The sequence below is a fragment of the Erinaceus europaeus genome, chromosome 3 (assembly GCF_950295315.1).
Source record: "Erinaceus europaeus chromosome 3, mEriEur2.1, whole genome shotgun sequence".
Lineage (NCBI taxonomy): Eukaryota > Metazoa > Chordata > Mammalia > Eulipotyphla > Erinaceidae > Erinaceus > Erinaceus europaeus.
Window position 1 is genome coordinate 76975727 of NC_080164.1, and position 22681 is coordinate 76998407.

At 41.3% G+C, this 22681-nt stretch overlaps 1 protein-coding gene across 8 annotated transcripts in view; it reads right to left on the reverse strand.

Moving 5' to 3' along the window:
• The window catches only part of GCFC2 (GC-rich sequence DNA-binding factor 2), a 54462-nt gene extending 35496 nt beyond the window's left edge, over nt 1–18966 (reverse strand). For all 8 annotated transcript variants that reach the window (XR_009548970.1, XM_060187579.1, XM_060187577.1 and 5 more), the window contains exons 1-4: nt 18659–18966; nt 14689–14817; nt 11596–11817; nt 9319–9416 (exon numbers count right to left, since the gene is read on the reverse strand). Coding sequence is in view for 7 of the 8 variants with exons in the window: in XM_060187579.1 (XP_060043562.1) it covers nt 9319–9416; nt 11596–11817; nt 14689–14817; nt 18659–18911 (702 nt within the window). In the remaining variant the exon portion in view is untranslated. The remainder of the gene's footprint in view (nt 1–9318; nt 9417–11595; nt 11818–14688; nt 14818–18658) is intronic.
• Between the last annotated feature and the right edge of the window lie 3715 nt (nt 18967–22681).

Genomic DNA, 22681 nt, shown 5'->3' on the forward strand with positions numbered 1-22681 from the left:
TAGGGAGCTTCTGTTAGCAGGCTTCCAGATGACCTTTTTTGTTTACCAAGATTCTTGGCTCACTGAGGGTGCCATTACAACCCTGTTCCTTTCTGAATACCTTGGCTATCTTTTTTTTTTCTCTGAGTAAGGGACTTAGGCCCAATTGCAGTGACAAATATCTGAGGAAAAACTGGGAAAGACTGCCTGGAAGTTTTTTGATTTTTTTTTCAGTTTTTTCATTTTTCTTTTTTCCTTTTCAATCAGTTGTCTAGATTCAATGTGCTGAACTAACAGGGAGCTGTCCAAGCTGCAGACCCATAGCCATTCTCATCTCTGACACAATATATTTTAAATTAAATAAAGTAATAAAAGATAGGCAAGGAAATTACATAATGATTAGAGGATCAATCAACCAAGAAGACTTAACAATTACTAACATCTATGCACCCAATGAGGGACCATCTAAATACATCAAGCACCTAATCAAAGAACTTCAAAAATACATCAATAGTAACACAATAATAGTGGGAGACTTTAACACCCCACTCTCACACCTAGACAGATCAACAAAGCAGAGAATCAACAAAGAAACAAGAGAATTAAATGAAGAGATGGACAGATTAGACCTCTTGGACATTTTCAGAGTCCTTCACCCCAAAAAACTGGAATACACATTCTTATCAAATCCACACAACACATACTCAAGGATAGACCACATGTTAGGCCACAAAGACAACATCAACAAATTCAAGAGCACTGAAATCATCACAAGTATCTTCTCAGATCACAGTGGAGTAAAGTTAACATTTAACAACAAACAGAAAATTATTAAAAGGCACAGAATTTGGAAACTAAACAACATGCTCCTTAAGAACCACTGGGTCAGAGACACTCAAGCAAGAAATTCAAATATTCCTGGAAACAAATGAAAATGAAGACACAAGCTACCCAAATATTTGGGACACAGCTAAAGCAGTATTTAGAGGGAAACTCATAGCCACACAATCACATATTATACAACGAGAAAAAGCTCAAATAAACGACCTTACTGCACATCTCAAGGACTTAGAGGAAGAGGAACAAAGGAACCCTAAAGTAACCAGAAGGACAGAAATCACTAAAATTAGAGCAGAAATAAACAACATTGAAAATAAGAGAACCATACACCAAAGATCAATGAAGCCAAATGCTGGTTCTTTGAAATTTAAACAAGATTGACAAACCTCTAGCCAGACTCACTAAACAAAAAAGGGAGAAGACTCAAACTCATAGAATTGTAAATGATAGAGGAGATATCACAACTGACACCACAACTGACACCATGGAAATACAAAAAACCATGCGAAACTTCTATGAAGAACTATACACCACCAAGCTAGAAAATCTGGAAGAAATGGAAGAATTCTTAGAAACATAAGCCAAAACTAAGCCAAGAAGAACCTAATGCATCAATCACAGACAAAGAAATCGAAACCGTTATTAAGAATTTCCCCAACAACAAAAGTCCTGGACCAGATGGCTTCACAAATGAATTCTACAAAACTTGCAGGAAATAGTTAATACCCATACTTCTAAAGTTTTTCCATAAGATCGAAGAAACAGGAACAATCCCTTCCACCTTCTATGAAGCCAACATCACCCTGATACCAAAAGCAGATAGAGACACAACAAAAAAGGAAAACTACAGACCAATATCCCTGATGAACATAGGCGCTAAAATATTAAATAAGATCTTGGCCAACCAGATACAGCCAGATACAGATACAAAAAAATTGTTCATCATGACCAAGTGGGATTTATCCCAGGAATGCAAGGCTGGTTCAACATCCGTAAGTCAATCAATGTCATTCACCACATCAATAAAAGCAAAGCCAAAAACCAGATGATTATCTCAATAAATGCAGAGAAAGCCTTTGAAAAAAAAAAATCCAACACCCATTCATGCTCAAAACTCTACAAAAAATGGGAATAGACAGGAAATTCCTCAAGATAGTGGAATCCGTATATAGCAAACCTACAGCCAACATCATACTCAATGTTCAGAAGCTGAAAGAATTTCCCCTCAGATCAGGGACAAGACAGGGCTGTCCACTACCACCATTACTCTTCAACATAGTATTGGAAGTTCTTGCCATAGCAATCAGGCAAGAGAAAGGAATCAAAGGAATACAGATTGGAAGGGAAGAAGTCAAGCTCTCACTATTTGCCGATGATATGACAGTATTCACAGAAAAACCTAAAGAATCCAGCAGAAAACTACTGGAAGTTATTAGGCAATATAGCAAGGTGTCAGGCTACAAAATCAATGTACCAAAATATACAAAGAGCTCAGCAAACTTAGCACCAAAAAAGCAAATGACCCCATCTAGAAATGGGAAGAGGATATGAACAAAACATTCACATCAGAGGATATCCAAAAGGCTAACAAACATATGAAATACTGCTCCAGATCGCTGATTGTCAGAGATGCAAATAAAGACAACACTGAGATACCACCTCACTCCTGTGAGAATGGCATACATCAAAAAGGACAGCAGCAACAAATGTTGGAGAGGCTGTGGAGACAGAGGAACCCTTCTGCACTGCTGGTGGGAATGCATATTGGTCCAGCGTCTGTGGCGAGCAGTCTGGTGAACTCTCACAAGGCTAGACATAGACCTTCCATATGACCCAGTAATTCCTCTCCTGGGGATATACCCCAAGGATTCCATAATGCCCAATCAAAAAGATATGTGTACACCTATGTTCATAGCAGCACAATTCATAATAGCTAAAACCTGGAAGCAACCCAGGTGCCCAACAACAGATGAGTGGCTGAGAAAGCTGTGGTCTATATACACAATGGAATACTATGCAGCTATTAAGAACAATGAACCCACCTTATCTGACCCATCCTGGAAGGAGCTAGAAGGAATTATGTTAAGTGAGTTAAGTCAGAAAGACAAAGATGAGTATGGGATGTCCCCACTCAACAACAGAAGATGAGAAAGAAGAACAGAAAGGGAAACTAAAACAGGATCTAATTAAATCGAGAGTAGGGCAACAAAGTAAAAACCCTGTGGTGAGGGGGAGGGTGGACATTCGGCTTCCTAGGGCGGTGGGGGTGGGATGGGACACAGTCTTTTGGTGGAATGGTGTTTATATACACTCCTATTAAAGTGTAGTCATATAAATCACTATTCAGTTAATATGAGGGGAAAAACTGATCATATGTCTAGAACTTTTTACAACACAGACTGAGTCTTTTTAATACATAGGCTGAGTTTTTGATATGTTGACTCTCTCAAAAGCCTAGACCAGGGAGAACAGAAGCAACCGGTGACACCGCTATATACCAGAAGCTGGGTATTATACAGCAAACCCTAACAAAGGGTCTTTTCAAAGTTAACCCAATTACCAAAAAATGTGATGATAACAATAACTATCCATTGTATTCTTGTACCCTAAGACAGTAAGAACCTCACATTTCCACTATAGAGCCTATATTTCCCCCAGTCCTGGAACCTTAGGGTGGGGCCCCCTTTCCTGCATGTTTCTCTCAAATCATATCAAATAATATTGCATCCACTGATCACAACCTAATCAACGCGACGAGTGCCACCCCAGCATGCTTCACTTCAGACTGTGTCCAGAGGCTTCAGGTGTGGAATGACAACCCTTCAGCTTCATTACTCGGGTGAGACCTTTCCTTTCATAGTATTCCTAATTCAATTCCAGGTGTTCCACTCCCCAATAAAGTCCCCAAACCTAGATACAGTCCAGGTCCCCTGAGATAGAGCATATGTTCACAAGTGTCCATAAACCTGGGGAAAATATATACCTGAAAGCATAAGTACACAAAAGTCTGCAGAGTACCCCCCCCAACACTTCATCTGCACTATTCTAGCCTTTAGGTCCATGATTGTTCAACAATTTGTTTGGCTTTGTATCCAAATTCTCTTTTCAGCCACCAGGTTCCAGATGCTAGCATGATGCCAACCAGACTTCCCTGGACTGAAGACCTCACTAATGTGTCCTGGAGCTCCGCTTCCCCAGAGACCCACCCTACTAGGGAAAGAGAGAGGCAGACCGGGATTATGGATTGACCAGTCAATGCCTATGTTCAGCGGGGAAGCAATTACAGAAGCCAGATCTTCCACTTTCTGCAATACACAACGACCCTGGGTCCATACTCCCAGAGGGATAGAGAATGGGAAAGCTATCAGGGGAGGGGATAGGATATGGAGACTGGGTGGTGGGAATTGTGTGGAGTTGTGCCCCTCCTATCCTATGGTTTTGTTAATGTCTCCTTAAATAAAAAAAATTAAAAAAAAACCTAACTAACCTGTGGCCAACCAGCCAGTCAGCCATAGTGATAGCCCTCATGAAGAGATTAGGCTTAGCAAGCCAGAGCTCCACAAGTTCAAAACCCATAGAGGAAGACAAAAATACTGTTTTGTTTGTTAGTGTGTTTTTTGACTATTTATCTGGATCAGTCCTCTAATTCCACATTTAAATTCCAAAAATTAAAGTATCCTTTAATCTTCAAAAAAAGCAAAAAAAAAGCATGCTGTTTAGGACCATCAAAACACTTCACCTGGATGCTGCACTGCTTTGCCATGTGCACACCTGGGTTTAAGCTTGACACTTCTCTGCCCCCACACTAAAAGAAATCCATGCAATTTTTGAAGAAATAAAAGCGTTTACTGAATACTGTCTTATGTGCCAGACACAAGTTTCTAAAAATATGCCTATGCCTACTTTCCAAAGACTAAATAAATACCTGTTTTCCATGACAGAAGCAGTTATCAGTTTCATTCTAACCAAAGAAGAGTATCTGGAAATCTGCTGGTTGGCAAGTAATGTTTTTAAGCTTGTTTGACCTACTCTCACTTGAGTTTTCTATTACTTGCAGAAGAATGCATTCCTTTAGAATGCACCTTGTAACATGATATATTTTACATTATTATTCTCTGGCTAATCTTAGCTATTATCACCAAGATGATGGAAAGTATAAAAGGTACTGAATAACTTGTTTTAGATACTGACATGTGAAAAAAAAATGGACCAGATAAGACAATTTATTGGCTTTTTGACCCTCAATTTTAATTTTCCATAGGACAATCGATTTACTCTCCCTCTCCCATATAGTTCTAATCATATTTGAAAGTTCCCAAACTAAGCAGAACTTTCAAATCTTTCTATCTTTACTCCTAATATCTTGTTTTGTCTTGAACTCTTATACCTTAAAACTTCATTTGAAGATCTAGCCACCTCTTCTATAAAACCACTAACATGTCAACTCAAAATTGGACAGAATTCTTAGAATAAGAACTACCAATTATTTTACTGTTCCAGTATGACTTTTTGAGAGTTAAGCGGGGTGGCGGGGGGTGACGGGACAGACGGACGGGGGGACACCACACTGTACAGAAGCTTCCCCCAATGCCATGGGGGTCACGGGGGTCATGCTCAAAACCTGGCAAAGCAGCACACTATCAACTGAGCTACTTTGTTGGTTCCACTATAATTATTTTATTTAGCTTCCTCTTCCCCTGTAAAGATTGAAGATTCTAAAGCCTTTTTGCTAATTAGCTATAATGTGTAGGACAATGACACCCCAAAGACATGCTTATGTCCCTAGTCTTTTAAAATTTTTTTCATGATCTTTATTTATTGGATAGACAGCCAGAAATCAAGAGGGTGATAGAGAGGGAGAGAGACAGAGAGACACATGCAGCACTACTTCACTGCTTGCAAAGCTTTCCTCCTGCAGGGGGGGACTGGGGCTCAAACCCAGGTCCTTGCACATTGTAATACGTGCGTTCAACCAGGTGTGCCACCACCCAGTTCCTGTCCCTAGTCTTCTAAACCTACAACTACTCTATGGCAACAAAATATAATTAAAAATCTGGAATGAATCTAACCAGATAGACAGATACCTGGGGGGGCTGGGCTAAAACGTAATTATACATATTGAAGAAATATGGGCACATAAGAAAAGGTGGTGATAGAGAGATACAATAGAAAGAGGAGGCTACAAGTCAAGAGTCACTAGATGGTAAAATAGTGAAGGAATAGATTATTTTAAAGAGCTTTGGGAAGTAATACAGTCCATCCACCACTCTGATTTTGGAACTCTGGCCTGCAGGACACAGAAAGTAAGTTTCTGTGTCTTTTTTTTTTTTTTTTAACCAGAGCATCACTCAGCTCTGGCTTATGGTGATGTAGGGGATTGAACCTGGGACTTTGGAGCCTCAGGAATGAGAGTATCATTGCATAACTATTATGCTATCTACTCCCCGCCCAGTTCTGCTGTTTTAAGTCACTAAGAATGTGGTGATTTGTTACAGAAATCATACGAAACTGTGGCATGTGGTAGATCTTCAATAAAGGAATCAGAAAATGCATCCAGATTAATAAAAAAGACAGTGTCAATTAAGTTTGAAACTACTTCTAAACAAACAAAAAAACTTTTTTAAAAAAATAGAGAAGGCAGAAAGAGTGAAAGACCACGCAATCAAAATTTCCTTCAATGTGCTGGAGGCCACACTTAAACCAGGCATGTACATGTGGCAAAGCAGCACACCATCCAATAGAGCTATTTCACTAGGCAAGACTTCTTTTTTTTATTTTTTATTTTTATTTATTTATTCCCTTTTGTTGCCCTTGTTGTTTTATTGTTGTAGTTGTTGGATAGGACAGAGAGAAATGGAGAGAGGAGGGGAAGACAGTGAGGAGGAGAGATAGACACCTGCAGACCTGCTTCACCGCCTGCGAAGCGACGCCCCTGCAGGTGGGGAGCCGGGGTTCAAACCGGGATCCTTATGCCGGTCCTTGTGCTTTGCGCCACCTGCGCTTAACCCGCTGCGCTACAGCCCGACTCCCTAGACTTCATTTTTTTATTTATCTTTTTTGCCTCCAGGGTTATCACTGGGGCTCAGTGCCTGCACTATGAATCCACTGCTCCTAGAGGCCATTTTTTTCCATTGTTGTTTGATAGGACAGAGAGAAATTGAGAGAGGAGGGGAAAACAAAGATAGACACCTGCAGACCTGACTTACCATTTATGAAGCGACTCCCCTTACAGGTGGGGAGCTAGAGGCTCGAACCAGGATCCTTAAACCCATCCTTGTGCTTTGCGCCATATGCGCTTCTTAACCTGCTGTGCTATGTCCCGGCCCCCAGACTTCATTTTTTTTTAAAAAAAAATTTATTATTTATTTATTTATTATTAGATAGAGACAGAGAAGTTGAGAGACACCTGTAGCCCTGCTTCAGCACTTGTGAAACTTTCCCTTTGCAGGTGGGGACCATGGGCTTGAACCAGGGTCCTTGAACATTGTAATGTGATCATTTAACGAGATGCACCACCACCTGGCCCCAGGATTAGAAATTTTCTTTTGGTTCAAGCCCCTGGTCCTCCCCTACAGAGGGAAAGCTTCATGAGTGGTGAAGCAGGGCTGCAGGTGTCTCTCTGTCTCTATCCCTCTCTATCTCCCTCTCCCCTCTCAATTTCTGGATGTCTCTATCCAATAATAAAGAAAAATATTAAGTTTTTAATATGTACTTATTTATTACTAGATAGAGACCAGACTTAATTTTTTAAAAAATATTTATTTATTTCCTTTTGTTGCACTTATTATTCTATTGTTGTTGTTATTGATGTCATCATTGTTGGATTGGACAGAGAGAAATGGAGAGAGGAGGAGAAGACAGAGAGGGGGACAGAAAGACACCTGCAGTCCTGCTTCACCTCTTGTGAAGCGACTCCCCTGCAGGTGGGGAGCCCGGGGCTCGAACCAGGATCCTTAAGCTGGTCCTTGCGCTTTGCATCATGTGCGCTTAACTCGCTGTGCTACCCAGACTCCCCAGACTTCATTTTTTATACTTAAAACTACCAAGACTGTGGAGAAACATTCCTTTAATACTAATGTCATAACAGAGTGATCTAAATTTTTTTCAGAAAGCAGACAATATTCATCTTAGATTAGTAATAGGACTCCTGGCTACTGTCCTAACAAAATAGCTAAAAAGAAAAAGGAAAAAAACACAACTCAAGGCAGGGGAAGTGGCTCAATGAATTCAGAGCATATGCTCTGCAAGCCTGAAACCCAGGTTTGATCCTTAGCATCACACAGACCCGAATGATGCTCTGGTCAGTTTGTCTCCCAGGAAATAATATTAAAACAAAACAAAAAGCACATCTGGACAAAAGAAAATTGAGGAAAAAATTAACTATTTACCAATTCTCATTAATAAAAAGAAATATTGCAAGATAAGATCATCTAGATCACCCAGATAGATCTGACATCTACTAACTGTCCTTATAATAGATACAGAGGAGAGGCACAAGCTGAAAAAGGACAGAGAGCAGATGATTTTTATTCACTAAGCAAGAAACACGAGAATTTGGAAAAAGCAAGAAAGGACTTCCACTTAAGGTATTCAAACAGAGCACAGCCCTGCCATCACAGAGCTTGGACTTCTGGCCTCCTTAACTGTGAGAGGATAAAATCACTTTACCAGCCATGACATCATCTTCCCAGACAATAACTTGGGTTCACCTGCATATCAGATATTAGGCTCAGGAAAAAACTAGTATAGTCATGGGTCCTTAAGAGTAAAACTAAAATAGGCCTACTAACTATCTCCAAGACGAAGACCCTAAATCTTCACCTGCAATATTCCAGCCTTTAGGTTCATGATTAGTCAACAATTTATTCAGCTTTATATGTTAACTCTTTTTTTTTCAGCCACCAGGTTCCAGATGCTAACATGATGCCAGTCGGACTTCCCTGGGCAGACGACCCCACCAATGAGTCCTAGAGTCCACTTCCCCAGAGCCCTACCCCACTAGGGAAAGAGACAGGCTGGGAATATGGACCAACCTGCCAATGCCCATGTTGAGTGGGGAAGCAAATACAGAAGCCAGACCTTTCACCTTCTGCACCCCATAATGACCCTGGGTCCATATTCCTAAGGGATAAATAGGAAAGCTATCAGGGGAGGTAATGAGATATGGAGCTCTGGTAGTGGGAACTGTGTAGAATTGTACCCTTCTCCTATGTTTTGTCAGTGTCTCCATTTTATAAATAAAAATTTTTAAAAACATTATATAAAAAAAAAAAGATTACTCTAAGTCATCTAACTGTTGGTACTCTGTTAGAAGGCACAAGAAGTTGTTAATAGGTATGGTATAAAAATTAAGGCCCTGAGCAGGAATAGAGGGCATAATGGTGTGCAAAGAGAATCTCATGCCTGAGGCTCCAAAGTCCCAGGTTCAGTCCTCTACACCACCATTAAGCCAGAGCTGAGCAGTGCTCTGGTTAAAAAAAAAAAAAAAAAAAAAATTACCTCTGTGATTTTAACTGCTTTCCTCATTTGCTGCTGTTCCCAAGTATCTTGATTTTCATCTTCCTGACTTTCTTCACTTGCTTCTTCATTTCTGGTTCCTAGGGCACAAAGAAGTTCATGTATGAATATTCAGTATTTTCTCATTCTATTAGCAGCAGGTAACATTTATGGTGGGCAGATAGTGTGCCAGTTTAAGTTGTTCTTCACAACTACTTCTGGAAAGAAGCCACTGTTATCACTCTCCATGTACAAATGAGCAGAAATGAGGAGTTTAAGTAACCCGAGGACTGTACTAAACATAAGATACAAATTTAATAATCTGATTTTAAAAATCTACATTCTCTTTTATTAAAAAAAATATATTTAATTTTAATGAGATACAGAAAGAGAGAGACCAAAGCACTGCTCACTTCTGACTTCCGGTGGTGGTGGTGGGGGATTGAACCTAGGATTTGGGAGCCCCAGGCAGGAAAGTCTTTTGCATAACTATTATGCTATCTCCTCAGCCCTAAAGTTTAGATAAATTTGAAAAAAAGTTTAATTTATTAATAGTATGCCACAAGATTGTAAGATTACAAGGTATAGTTCCACACCATACCTACCACCAAAGTTCTGTATCCCCACCCTCCTACCTCCCAAAGATAATCACATACATAGCTCTCTTAAGTTTTAAAAATACTGCTTGCTTCTATGTTTTTGCAGCTTCATGTGAATCAGTTCTTTAGATTTCAAAAGTAAAACCATCTGGTAGTTCTCTTTCATCTCTTATTTTGCCAAGCATAATCAAGGGACCCAAACCATTCTGAGGTAAATAAAGATGGTCTCTTCAACAGATGGTGCTGGGAAAACTGGACTGCCACCTGTAGAAATGTGAAACTAGACTACCAGCTAACACTATACAACAAGGTCAAATCAAAATGGATTAAAGATCTAGATATTAGACCAAAAAATCTAAACTTTAGAGACGAAAATGTCAGGAGAAGTTGACAGGATCTTCATATTAAAGATGTATTTTGGAGACTCAACCCCATGGGCATGGGAAATGAAAACAAGAGTAAATAAATGAGAAATTAAAATACAAAAAACTTCTACACACTGAAATCGAACTACACAAGGATAACCAGGCAACTCAGTAAATGGGAGAAGATATTTGCACATCACACATCACAAACATTTCTACAGAATTGGTACAGATCTACAAAAGAAGCGAAAAGAACACAATAAATAAGTGGGTAAAACAACAGTTTTTATAGATAGCCACACATGACCCACAGACACATGAAGAAATGCTTCACTTCACTTATAAAAAATGAATAAACAAATTATCAATTTCAATTCATGGCACAGTTTTTTTTAAATCTGTCAAAACTGATCAACGGGACCTCAGATATTACATATACCCAAGTAGCAAATAAACATTATTAAAATAATAATTATAACATTCGGACACAAACTTGTCTTTTAAAGGTCACACCAAGGTCAGGCAGTGGTGCACTGACTCATGTAAGCACAGGTTACCATGCGCAAGTTATCATGATCAAGAATCGGAGTTTAAGTCCCCTATCCCCACGTGCAGGGAGGAAACCTCACAAGTAAAGCAGTGCTGCAGGTGTCTATTGCCCCCTTCTGTTTCAAATTCTCTGTCCAAAATAATAAAATAAAGGTCATGGCACTGACCAAGTATCGTTATTAACTATAAAATAGTTTTAACATCCTTAGATTATGATGCACTACACATGCACGCACATATGTGCATGTGTACGCGCATGCACACATACTTGTGTTTGTCCTCACTGGGTTTCACCACTGTGAGTTGATTTTTTTTTTTTTTCAGAGAGACAGGGAGAAAGAGAAAGACAGAAAGGAGAGGGACAGGAAGAGGGAGAGAGGGAGGGGGCACATGCGCACACATATACACACATCTCTGGGAAGGAAAGACATGATAGCTCTGAAGCCTATTCCAATGCAGTGCGAGTCAGGTTTCATATTATATTTCTTTTAATTAATTAATTAATTATTGGATAGAGACAGAGAGAAACTGAGGGGGGAGATAAAAAGGGAGAGATACAGACTGACACCTGCGGCCCTGCTTCACCACTTGTGAAGCTCTCCCCCTGCAGATGGGGACCAGGGGCTTGAACCTGGGTCCTTGCACACTGTAATGTGTACACTCAACCATTGCCTCATATTATATTTCTATGGTGACTTAGCCATAAGATTGCATTTTAATAAAAAACGCCTTAAACTTCATGTATTGTAAATAAATTAAACATGTACTTGTTTCTTCAGCTAGTCTTTGTCTCAGTGTCTGAGCCCTTGAGGTAAATGGTATTCTCTTTTCATGATCATCAGGTTCACTTTCAGGATCTTCATCATTCGTTTGCTTTATACCAGAGATGGTAGAGCTATATTTTGTATCCAAAGAAATATAATCTTGGGTCCTGGCCAATTCACGTTTTCTGCGGGCTGCCCTAATGAAAGTGGCATCTGGGATAGTTACTGGGAAAAAAAAAAAAGCAAAAGGAAAGATCACCATGAAAATCAAGCAAGAGAAATATTTCTCACATTAAAAAAAAAACAACACATTTTCTAACCTTTTTACTATTTTGATATAAATATAAAAAGTGGCTTAAAAATCCATCATCAATAATGGAAAAAAATAATTTAGTAGGAATTAAATATAGAGACATGAATCAACTCTACAAGTATTGGGTTGTAGGAATAGTCTTGACGTTATTTTTCTTACAAAAATGCATTATGACTTTTCCAGTAACAACATATCTAAAAGTACTAGATTAAATACCAACAGCCTGCCAGTATATCTCAAGGCAGATATTCCTTTACTGAATCATCCCAATAGTTCCTTATGCCGGTCCTTGAGCTTTGCGCCGCATGTGCTTAACCCGCTGTGCTACGGCCCAGACTCCCAATCCCAATAGTTTCAATGTCTGCACCAAAAGCATTTTAACTCCTTTCCCCCACATATTGGGCCTTAAATTTATCAGTTTTTCGTTTCTTCTCCAACTGGTACATTCCCTTATGTTACTTAAAAGACAAGGTTTCAACTTTCTTACTCTCCCTTCCTGGCTTCTCCCTCTCTCTCACCAGAGATCACCTCTGATTTATGGTGGTGTGAGGAATTGAGCCCAGGATGTTGGAGCCTCTCTCTTTGCCTCCAGGGATACTGATGGTGCTCTGTGTCTGCACTACAAATTCACTGTTCCAGGCGGGCCATTCCCTTGTTTTTTTTTTTTTTTTTAGATAGGACAGAGAGAGTGTGTGTGTATGGGGAGTTGGATGCTCGTACCCAGATCCTTGCACTTAACTGGGTGTGCCATCCCCACCCCCCACAAGAGTATCTTTGCATAACCATTTTGCTATCTACCCCCACCCAGTTTTAATTTTCGTAGGCAACTCCTGTGCACTATCTCCTTAGCCCCTAGTTTTCAACTTTTAATTTGTGTTTTCAAATGGGTATTCAGGAAAAGACAAATTTTCTTTTTCTTTAATTTTCAAAGATCTTATCTTTATTTATTGGATAGAGACAGCCAGAAATTAACAGGAAAGGGATAATAGAGAGGGTGAGAGCCAACAGATACCTGCAGCACTGCTTCACCAGTCACAAAGCTTTCCTCCTGCAGATGGGGACTAGGGGTTTGAACCTGTGTCCTTGCACAGTGTAACATATGGGCTCAACCAGGTGCGCTATCACCCAGTCCTGGAAGAACAAATTTTCATTATGCTAAATACCACAGTTGGCAAGGCACTGGCTCTTTCCTTCAGGGCACTACATGCCAGTAACACCTTCCACGTATCTAATTTTCATCATGTATCTAATTTTCATTCTTCTCTTTAGTAGGGTTTTCAGTGTTGCCAACACTTTACAATCCCTACCTTACATAAGTTAATTCTCCATCTTCTTTAAAGTCACTTTTCAACCAAGTCACATATAACTATTTAAAAATAACAACAGCCACAAAAAAACAATCAGTTTTTCAATTGCACTATCCACATATCAAGAGCCCCAAAGCAACATACAGCTAGTGGGTAATATTCTGAGCAGTTAAAGCATAGAACTTCTATGTCAGCCAGAGTAATGCTCTGGTTCCCCACCCCCAAATCTTGTGTTAATAATTTAAATCTTTAACAGAAAGTTCTGTGGGATAGTGCTGCATCTGGAGTCTAGACAAGGCCTCACTCTCTATTAGGTTTCCATTCTTAATGTTGGCCTCATCACTAAGTAAATATATGTGTATATATATATATTACAAGGCAATGACAAGAACTACTGGTTGTTACTATATTTCATACCAGTTCTTGTTACTTGCTAAGTTAATTTGAAAGCAAACTTGGGACACCATGCTTGAGAGTACAGTATCCCATCCACTTTGCCATCTCCTGGGCAGCTAAATTAAAAAGCGAATTTTTTTAAAAATTATCTTTATTTATTGGATAGAGACAGCCAGAAATCCAAAGGGTAGGGGTGAGACAGAGACACCTGCAAAGCTTTGCCCCTGCAGGTAGGGACTAGTAGGCTCAAAACCAGGTCCTTTTACATTGTAACATGTGCTCAACCAAGTGGGCCACCATCCAGACCCTGTAGTTAAATATTTTTTAATGATTATAAAGATAGTTTATCTTCTTAGTAAGGTTATGTATTTTAATTCTTCTCAGGGTCTTATGCTTAAGAATTAAAATAATGCAGAGCACTTAACTGAGCAAATTTTGAACCTCTGAACAAGATTTAAATGTCAAATATATTCAGTTTTTTGGGATAAAATCTCTCAACTCCTGCCACTATTATGCCAAATGAGTTACAGACAATATATAATGAGTGTAACTGTGTTTTAGTAAAGCTTCAAAAATAGGTGGTGAGAGATGAGCTTGACTCACGGGTGGTTGTTTAGGCCCGAATTTGAAGGTTCTCTTCAACATACAAGTGTGGTCATATCATCTCTCTGCATAAACTTTTTCAATAGTTCCCCCAAGTCTGTATTATGACTCCCTTATCCCTTGTCATATATTTCTTTCTTAGATTCCAAACAAATATTTTTAGTACAATGATTATTTTCAGTCCTCTGAACATACCACATTATTAACCCTAGAGTTTTACACATGTTAGACCCCTTATCTGAAACATATTGAAAAGTCTTCAGACACCAGCATAATATCCTCATTTATAACAGTGGTTGAGAACATGGGGTTTAGAGCGAATGACTAGTTCTGTCTCTTACATGTTATATAATGGAAATCAGCAGTCATCTTTGGCACTCTGGCAATCACTGCTAATGACATACTTGCCCCACAATAGACTAGTTTATTATGCTATCAATAAGAACCACTGATGCAGAACATACTGGTAATACCAACCTATTGATGAAAATTCCGTTTCTTCCTGAGAACTAGAGCTTTCAGAAGATGAACTCCGTTCAGCCTTACTTTCTGAGGAATGACAAGTCACATCCTCTTCATCTGCTGAAAGGTCAACTGTTCTGGATTCTGAAAGTAGGTGTTTTAATAAATTCTTAACACACATGTAGAGTATAGTGCTTTAGTTGCACTCCACATAATTAATGTTAATATACAGGACAGAAAGACAAATGCCATACAATTTCACCCATTATGGTACATAAAGGAACAAGAGGGGGCTGGGCGGTAGTGCAGCGGGTTAAGCTCATATAATAAAAAGCACAAGGAACGGCTGGCACAAGGACCCCCAATTGAGCTCCATGTGCAGGGGGGTCGCTTTGCAAGCGGTGAAGCAGATCTGCAGATGTCTTCCCCTCTGTCCTATCCAACAACACAACAAATAGAAAAAAGATGACTGCCAGGAGCAGTGGATTCATTGGTGCAGGCACTAAGCAGTAACTCTGAAGGCAAAACAAAACAACAAAACAATCTGTTCCATTTTTTATCTTAATGTTTTTTCAGCCACTGGGTTCCAGATGCTAACCATGACGCCAACCTGACTTCCCTGGGCAGATGACTTTACCAATGTGTCCTGGAGCCCCACCTCCCCAGAGCCTTGCCCCACTAGGGAGAGAGAGACAGGCTGGGAGTATGGATTGACCTGCCAAAGTCCATGTCCAGCAGAGAAGCAATTACAGAAGCCAGACCTTCCACTTTCTGCACCCCATAATGATCCTGGGTCCATACTCCCAGAGGGATAAAGAATGGGGGCTTGAACCTGGCTCTTTGTACACTGTAACATGTATGCTCCACTGGGTGTGCCACTGCCTGGCCCCCAGTAGAAATCTTTAAAAATAAAGCAGGCACACATCCTTTCAACTTCTATTCTTTCTGAAATCATTGGAGGGTGTAAATAAATGCATTGAGACCCTACTTGCATGGCTACTTGTCTAGTAAAACATTTCCAAAAGGATACAATGAGAAGGTAACTCTAAAGAGGGGGGAAAAAGACAAAAAGTGATGGGTTATCTAGAGCAGACAAGAAAAATAGTGAAAACATAGCAAAAAAGGTTACTTAATATGTACTGGGAACTGTAATCTGTCTTGCAAGGTTTGTTTCATTTAATACACACAATTTTATAGTGATGAGGCTAGTAAGGACTGGGGAAGTAAAGTAACATGTTCAGGGTCAGTTAAATAAATGGATAAACCTAAAGTTATCTTTTGGGGAAAAAAAAATCAAACAGGATTTTAATGGAAAAGAATCTACTGGCATGGTCTAAACTTTTATGTAGTAAAACTAATCTGTAAGAAAAGCTTGCTGTATTACACCAAAGTAAGACACTGGGGTGGGTGGGTGGGGGAGAGTACAGGTCCAAAAAGGATGACAGAGGACTTAGTGGGGGTTGTATTGTTATGTGGAAAACTGAGAAATGTTATGCATGTACAAACTATTGTATTTACTGTCAAATGTAAAACATTAATTCCCCCAATAAAGAAATTTTTTTAAAAAGCTACTACTTGTTGAATTCTGTCATGACAGTAATCAAGTATCTGTGGTTTTCTTCATCTACTACCAACAGAACCTATCAGGACTGAATGCAGAAGCAACTTCTGGGGATTCACCTGCTGACCACTAACCCAGACATTAAAAAGGAATGCAAACTGGAAAGAAAAGAAAAAGCACTTACTTTTAATGTTATTGGAGAAAAGTTAATTTTCCCATAAACTGGACTATCTTCAGTAAGTCAAAATGTAAAAATGAACAAATATTAATAGGTATAATTCACAGAAACAAATGTTCTTTTGGAAGTCTTAATCATTAAAAAAAATTTTTTTGTTATTATCTTTATTGGATAGAGAGACAGCCAGAAATTGAGAGGGAAGGTGATAAGGAGTCAGAGACACACCTGCAACTGCTTCACCACTTGGAAAGCTTTCCCCTTGCAGGTGGGTACTAGGGGCTCCAACCTGGGTCCTTGGCCACGGCCACTAGCATGTGTGCTCAACCAGGTGCACCACTACCTGGCCCCCTAATCATTTTTAAGGCTATAAAAAGTATTTGTACCAAGACTAGGACATATTGAACCCCTACTTCAGATGGTTAGTGAAAAGGGCACACTTGGCCTCAAACCTCCCTAACGTGTAACGAGATGACTTATAATGGTCAGAAAATATTAAAAGCCATCAGAAACTTAGATGGGGCCAAAGAAATAGCTCAAAAGGTAGGGTGGTGCCTTGCCACCTGCCTCAAATATGGACCCCAACACCACACTAAGAGGTGTGTGGGTGGTGGTGCAACCCATAAAGCACACGTTACCTGCAGGAGGACCCAGGTTCTAGACCCCAGACCTCACCTGTGGTGTGTGTGTGTGTGTAACCAGCAGAGGAGCAGTGCCGCAGGTGTCTCTTCTCTCTCCTCTCCCCTTCTCACCCTATTTCCCTTTTTTTAAACTTATTTTTTTTAAAAAAATTTAAATATTTATTCCCTTTTGTTGCCCTTGTTGTTTTATTGTTGTAGTTATTGATATCGTTGTCAGATAGGAAAGAGAGAAATGGAGAAAGGAGGGGGAGACAGAGAAGGTGAGAGACAGATAGACACCTGCAGACCTGCTTCACCACCTGCAAAGTGACTTCCCTGCAGGTAGGGAGCCGGGTGCTCAAACTGGGCTTTGAGCTTTGGCTTTGCCCACCTGCACTTAACCCACTGAGCTACAGCCTGACTCCCGTTAAAACTTATTTTTAACTACTTATTTATTTTCCCTTTTGTTGTCTTATCATTGTTGTGGTTATTATTATTGTTGTTACTGATGTCATTGTTGTTCGACAGGACAGAGAGAAATGGAGAAATGGGGGAAGACCGAGGGGGGAGAAAAGGATAGACACCTGCAGACCTGCTTCATCACCTGTGAAGCGACCCCCTCCTGCAGGTGGGGAGCCAGGGGCTTGAACCACTATCCTTACGATGGTCCTTGAGCCTATTTCTGTCTCTATCATAAAAGAAAATGCTCCAGTACAAGAGGAAGCACCACTGCTACAGCAACTCTCTTAGAATTAAACAAATATGTCACCATAAGGAATCATTTAAAGGGGGCCAGGTGGTGGCACACCTGGTTAAGCGCACATGTCACAATGTGCAAGGAGCCCCCTGGTCCCCACCTGCAGGGGGTAATCTTTGTGAGTGGTGAAGCAGTGTTGCAGGTGTCTGTCTCTCTCCCTCTCAATTTCTGGCTGTCTCCAATAAAGAAAAAAAAATCACTTCAACAAACAAAAAACTGAAATGGTGGCTGGAAATAGCTCAACCGGTAGAGCCCAGATCTCGCTTGTCTAAGGCTGAGGAGGCTGATACCCAGCGTTGCGCGTGCCAAAGAGTGTTCTGTTTTTTTCTCCTCAAATAATATGTAAAAAGCAAAAAAAAAAAAAAAAAAGCTTAAAAACAATAAAAAAGGAGGAAAGCTTTATTTACTTATTTTACCCTTCATGGCTAATCAAAAGCTGTATTATGGTCCAATTCAAACTAGTGTCCATCCTATGTCCACAGCTGCGCAGAGAGCTGAGTCATGGTCCGGTCAGCGCATCTGGAGCTTCAATGTCACCCACCTCGCCCAGCACAAGGTGACACCTGCCTCCCCGTTTGGGTCACAGCAAGCTCCCCGTTTGGGTCACAGCAAGGCCGCAGCCGCCACCCAGTGCACACAGGCTTCAGGTTAAAGGCTAAAGGTCACCTAGAGCCGCTGGCTGCGCCTTTCACAAAAGCGTTAGAACCTTCTCCGACCTAGGTGCACTGAGGGTCTTCATACTTCAGGGACCCCATAGCGCCCAGGGAAGCCCGGAGGGTGGAAGCCCGGCTGCTGGTGGTAGGGTGTGTAGAGGACTCGCCGCGCGAGAGAGGACGCCTTCTAGACCCTCACTGGCCCCCGCCCCACGTCACCTGTAGCGCCCGAGGCCAAGTCGTCCCGGGCCGGGGTTGCCGCGCGCCGGGAGCTCGCCCACACGCCGCCCCGCCGGCCCCGCCGGCCCCTCCGCCCAAGCGGCCCCTCCGCCACCGCTGCGCCGCGTCCTTCAGGCGGCTCTTCCTCCGCGGGCCTCGGCTCCCCCGGCTCAGCAAGAGGCTCCTGGCTGCCGTCGCTGTCACTGGAGTCAGCTCGGCGCTGCCGGAAAGTCCTTTTGGGCCTGTGAGCCATGATGGAACTGGAGGTCCCCACGCCCCCGCGCGGTTCTGTCCACGCGCGGCGCGTCTTCCGGCGCCCGCGCCTGCACGTATATCCGGCGCGCGTCGTCACGTCGCGTGTGCGCCCGCACAGTCTTGCACATGCGTATTACTTCTCTCGTAGGTGGCGAGTCATTTCCCTTGGACTGCGCTCTGGGGCAGAAAGCAGCTGGCTGTGTCCCGGGGCTTATCCAGCTGAGTCCTGCGGAGGGCAGTCCACACAGGCCCTCCTAGTGCAACCCCCGGCGGGCGACCAGGCGCTGCCCCAGTGCTGTAAACGAGACAGGCCTCTCTCCCTCCATTTCTTCAATTTTCTTTCTTTCGTCCTTCTTGCCCTCATTTATTTATTTACTTATTTGACAGCGACAACCAGAGGGAAAGGGATGCTAGGGAGAGAAACAGAGACACCTGCAGTACTGCTTCACCACTCGCAAAGCTTTCCATCTACAGGTGGGGACGGCACCTCGAACCCATATCCTTGCACACTGTAACATGTGCGGTCAACCAGGTGTGCCACCCCCATTATTTATTTACTTTTTATTTATTTTTCCCTAGAGCACCGACCAGCGCTTCCGTATGGGAACCTAAGAGCCTCATGTATGAGAGTCTCTTTGCATAATCATTAAGCTATCTACCCTCACCCCCCTCTACTTTCTAGAGAAAGTAAAGTTCTTTCACTAATCAGTTAAAACACACCTCTCTTGCCCACCCTGGGAGCCCCCCAAAGGGTTGACAAGGTAGCTCACCTAGGAGGGTCCCTGCCTTGCCCATTGAAAGAAGCTTTGGTGCTGTGGTGGTTTTCTCTGAGTCTCTACTCTGTCTGAAAAGTGAGCCCAGAACAGTGAAGCCCCTGTGACACTTACAAAACAAGAAAAGAAGTGGACCTGCTTCAGAAAGTTATCAAAGCATGCATGTGAATTATAGATAAATAAGAAAACGCTTATTCTGTTGAAGAGGCACTTCAACAGAATCTGGTTTAAATGTATTGATTCACAAAGAAAAATATGTCTCCCAGCTGGGTGTAGTTCAGCAATAGAGCATATGTTTTTCATGTGCAAGGCTCTGGATTTGTTGCCCGGTGCCACCAGCACATGTGGGAGAAGGGGTTTATAAAGGGCAAAAATAAGCCATGCTGCTGAGACAAGCTTCAAGTGTAATTGTGAAGCATTGTCAAGACAGTTACTATTCTTTATTTTATTTTTTTTTAGTATTTATTTATTTATTTTACCTCCAGGGTTATTGCTGGGGCTTGGTGTCTGCACTACGAATCCACTGCTCTTGGAGGCTATTTTTTCCCTTTTGCTGCCCTTGTGTATCATTGTTGTTACTGTTATTGTTGTTCTTATTTCTGTCATTGTTGTTGGATAGGGCAGAGAGAAATGAAGAGAGGAGGGGAAGACAGAGAGAGGGCGAGAAAGACACCTGCAAACTTCCTTCACCGCTTGTGAAGTGACCCCGTACCCCCCCCCACTGCCCCAAGGAACCGGAATCCTTGAGCCGGTCCTTGTGCTTTGCTTCATGTGTGTTTAACCCGCTGTGCTACTGCCCGGCCCCCAACAGATATTATTCTTAGTCAAACTGATTATTTTCTTTCTCTTTTTCTTCCTTTCTTTCTTTCTTTCTTTCTTTCTTTCTTTCTTTCTTTCTTTCTGGGGTTAATGCTTTATAGTGCAGTCATTAGTATATGAGTACAATTTCATTATGCACCTGAACCCCATAGTTCTCTGCCACCCCATCAGAGTCCTTTGCTTTAATGCAATACACCACACCCAGTCCACAGTTTATTTCGTATTCTCCCTCCTTGTCCCTATTTATTACATCCACTTATAAGTGATTTTTTTTTTTTTTGCCTCCACAGTTATTGCTGGGGCTTGATGCCTGCACAATGAATCCACTGGTCCTGACGACCTTTTTTTCCTGATTTTTATTGGATAGGACAGAGAGAAATTGAGAGGGGAGGGGAAGATAGAAATAGGGAGAGCCACCACCCGACTCTTTAAAATTTTTTAAATCATCTTTTATTTATTTGATAGAGACAACCAGAAATCAAGAGGGAAAGGGGTGATAAGGAGAGAGAGAGACACCTGCAATTGCTTCACGACTCGCAAAGCTTTCCCCCTGAAGGTAGGGACTGGGGGCTGGAGCCTGAGTCCTTGGCGCATTGTAGCACATGCACTAAACCAGGTGTGTCCTGGCCTGGCTCCTAAGTGAAATCATCTGTATTATTCTTCTCTGTTTGGCTTAGCTCACTTAACATGTAGCCAAGGTGCATCCAAGATGACATCCAAAATGTATTCAAGTTGCATCCAGGATGACTCAAAGGAGACTACCTAGTCATTTTTTACAGTTGAGGCGGGCAGGGTGGGGGCACACCAGGTTAAGTGCACAAATAATTCGAAGCTCAAGGACTCACGCAATGGTCCAGCTGCCCACCCCCCCCAACCCACTTGGGCCCTAGATAACCCTGGAGGCAAAATAAATAAATTAAAAACCAAAACATTCCAATAGTATTTGAGTATGTATAGTACAGTTTTTAAGCCACTCATCTGAGTTGCTTGCAGATTTGGGTGATTACAAACGTAGGTATGAATATAGGTATATATAGTTCTCTTTGGATAGGTGCTTTTGTTTCCTTTTGATAAATACTCAGGAGAGAAATTGCTGGGTCATAGGACAGATCTATTTCTAGCGTTCTGAGAAATCTCCTGACTCATTTCCACAAAGGTTGGATCAATTTGTATTCTCACCAACTGTGCAGGAGTATCGCTTTTTCCCCACATCCTCTCCAACCTTTGTTACTTCTTCCCTTTCTAACATATGGTGTCTTCACATCTTTAAAGTAGCATCTCCTTGTCCCTATTTATTACATACACTTTTAAGGGAAATTTTTTTTTTTTGCCTCCAGGGTTATTGCTGGGGCTCCATGCCTACACAATGAATCCACTGCTCCTGACGGCCATTATTGTCTTTATTTGCATTTCTCTGATTATCAGTGACTTTGAGCATCTTCTCATGTAGTAAAACTGATTCTTAAGTGTTTATAACCAAATGCACTTAACAACAATTAAACATTTAGCTGGTTAAATTCCTCTTACCTGGGTAGAATTGGCACTTCACAATGGTTCGGACCCTGCTTCAGATTTCGAAAGACTTCTAAAGAGATCCATGAAAGAGTTTAAGGGATGCATTTTTACATGTTCATCCTCCGAGTGTTTTTTTTTTTTCTTAAGACATGTCTGCTTGAGAACCCTTCTATTCATGCTGCTTCCTGCCAGCTTATTGTGGGATTCATAGAGTTGGGACACTGAGGCAGTTAAACATTTATTAGTTCCCACACTGGATCAGTGGATTCACATTCAAAGGCCAAGCCTTGAACAACGCAGAGCCTTTATTTTTATACAGTTTTCAACATCTTCATAGCAACTTCTTTCTTTTTTTAAAATTTCTTTATTGGGCAATTAATGCTTTACATTTGACAGTAAATACAATAGTTTGTACATGCATAACATTTCCCAGTTTTCCATATAACAATATTAGGTCCTCTGTCATCCTTTTTGGACCTGTATTCTCCCCCACCCCACCCACCCCAGAGTCTTTTACTTTGGTGCAATACGCCAATTCCAGTTGCAACTTATCTTATTTCAAGTTACTCATAGCAACAAATTAAAAAGAAATAGCAACAAGCTTAAAAGGTTATTTTTCTTTTCTATATAAAGAGTATATTTTGATTGACATATCAGCAGG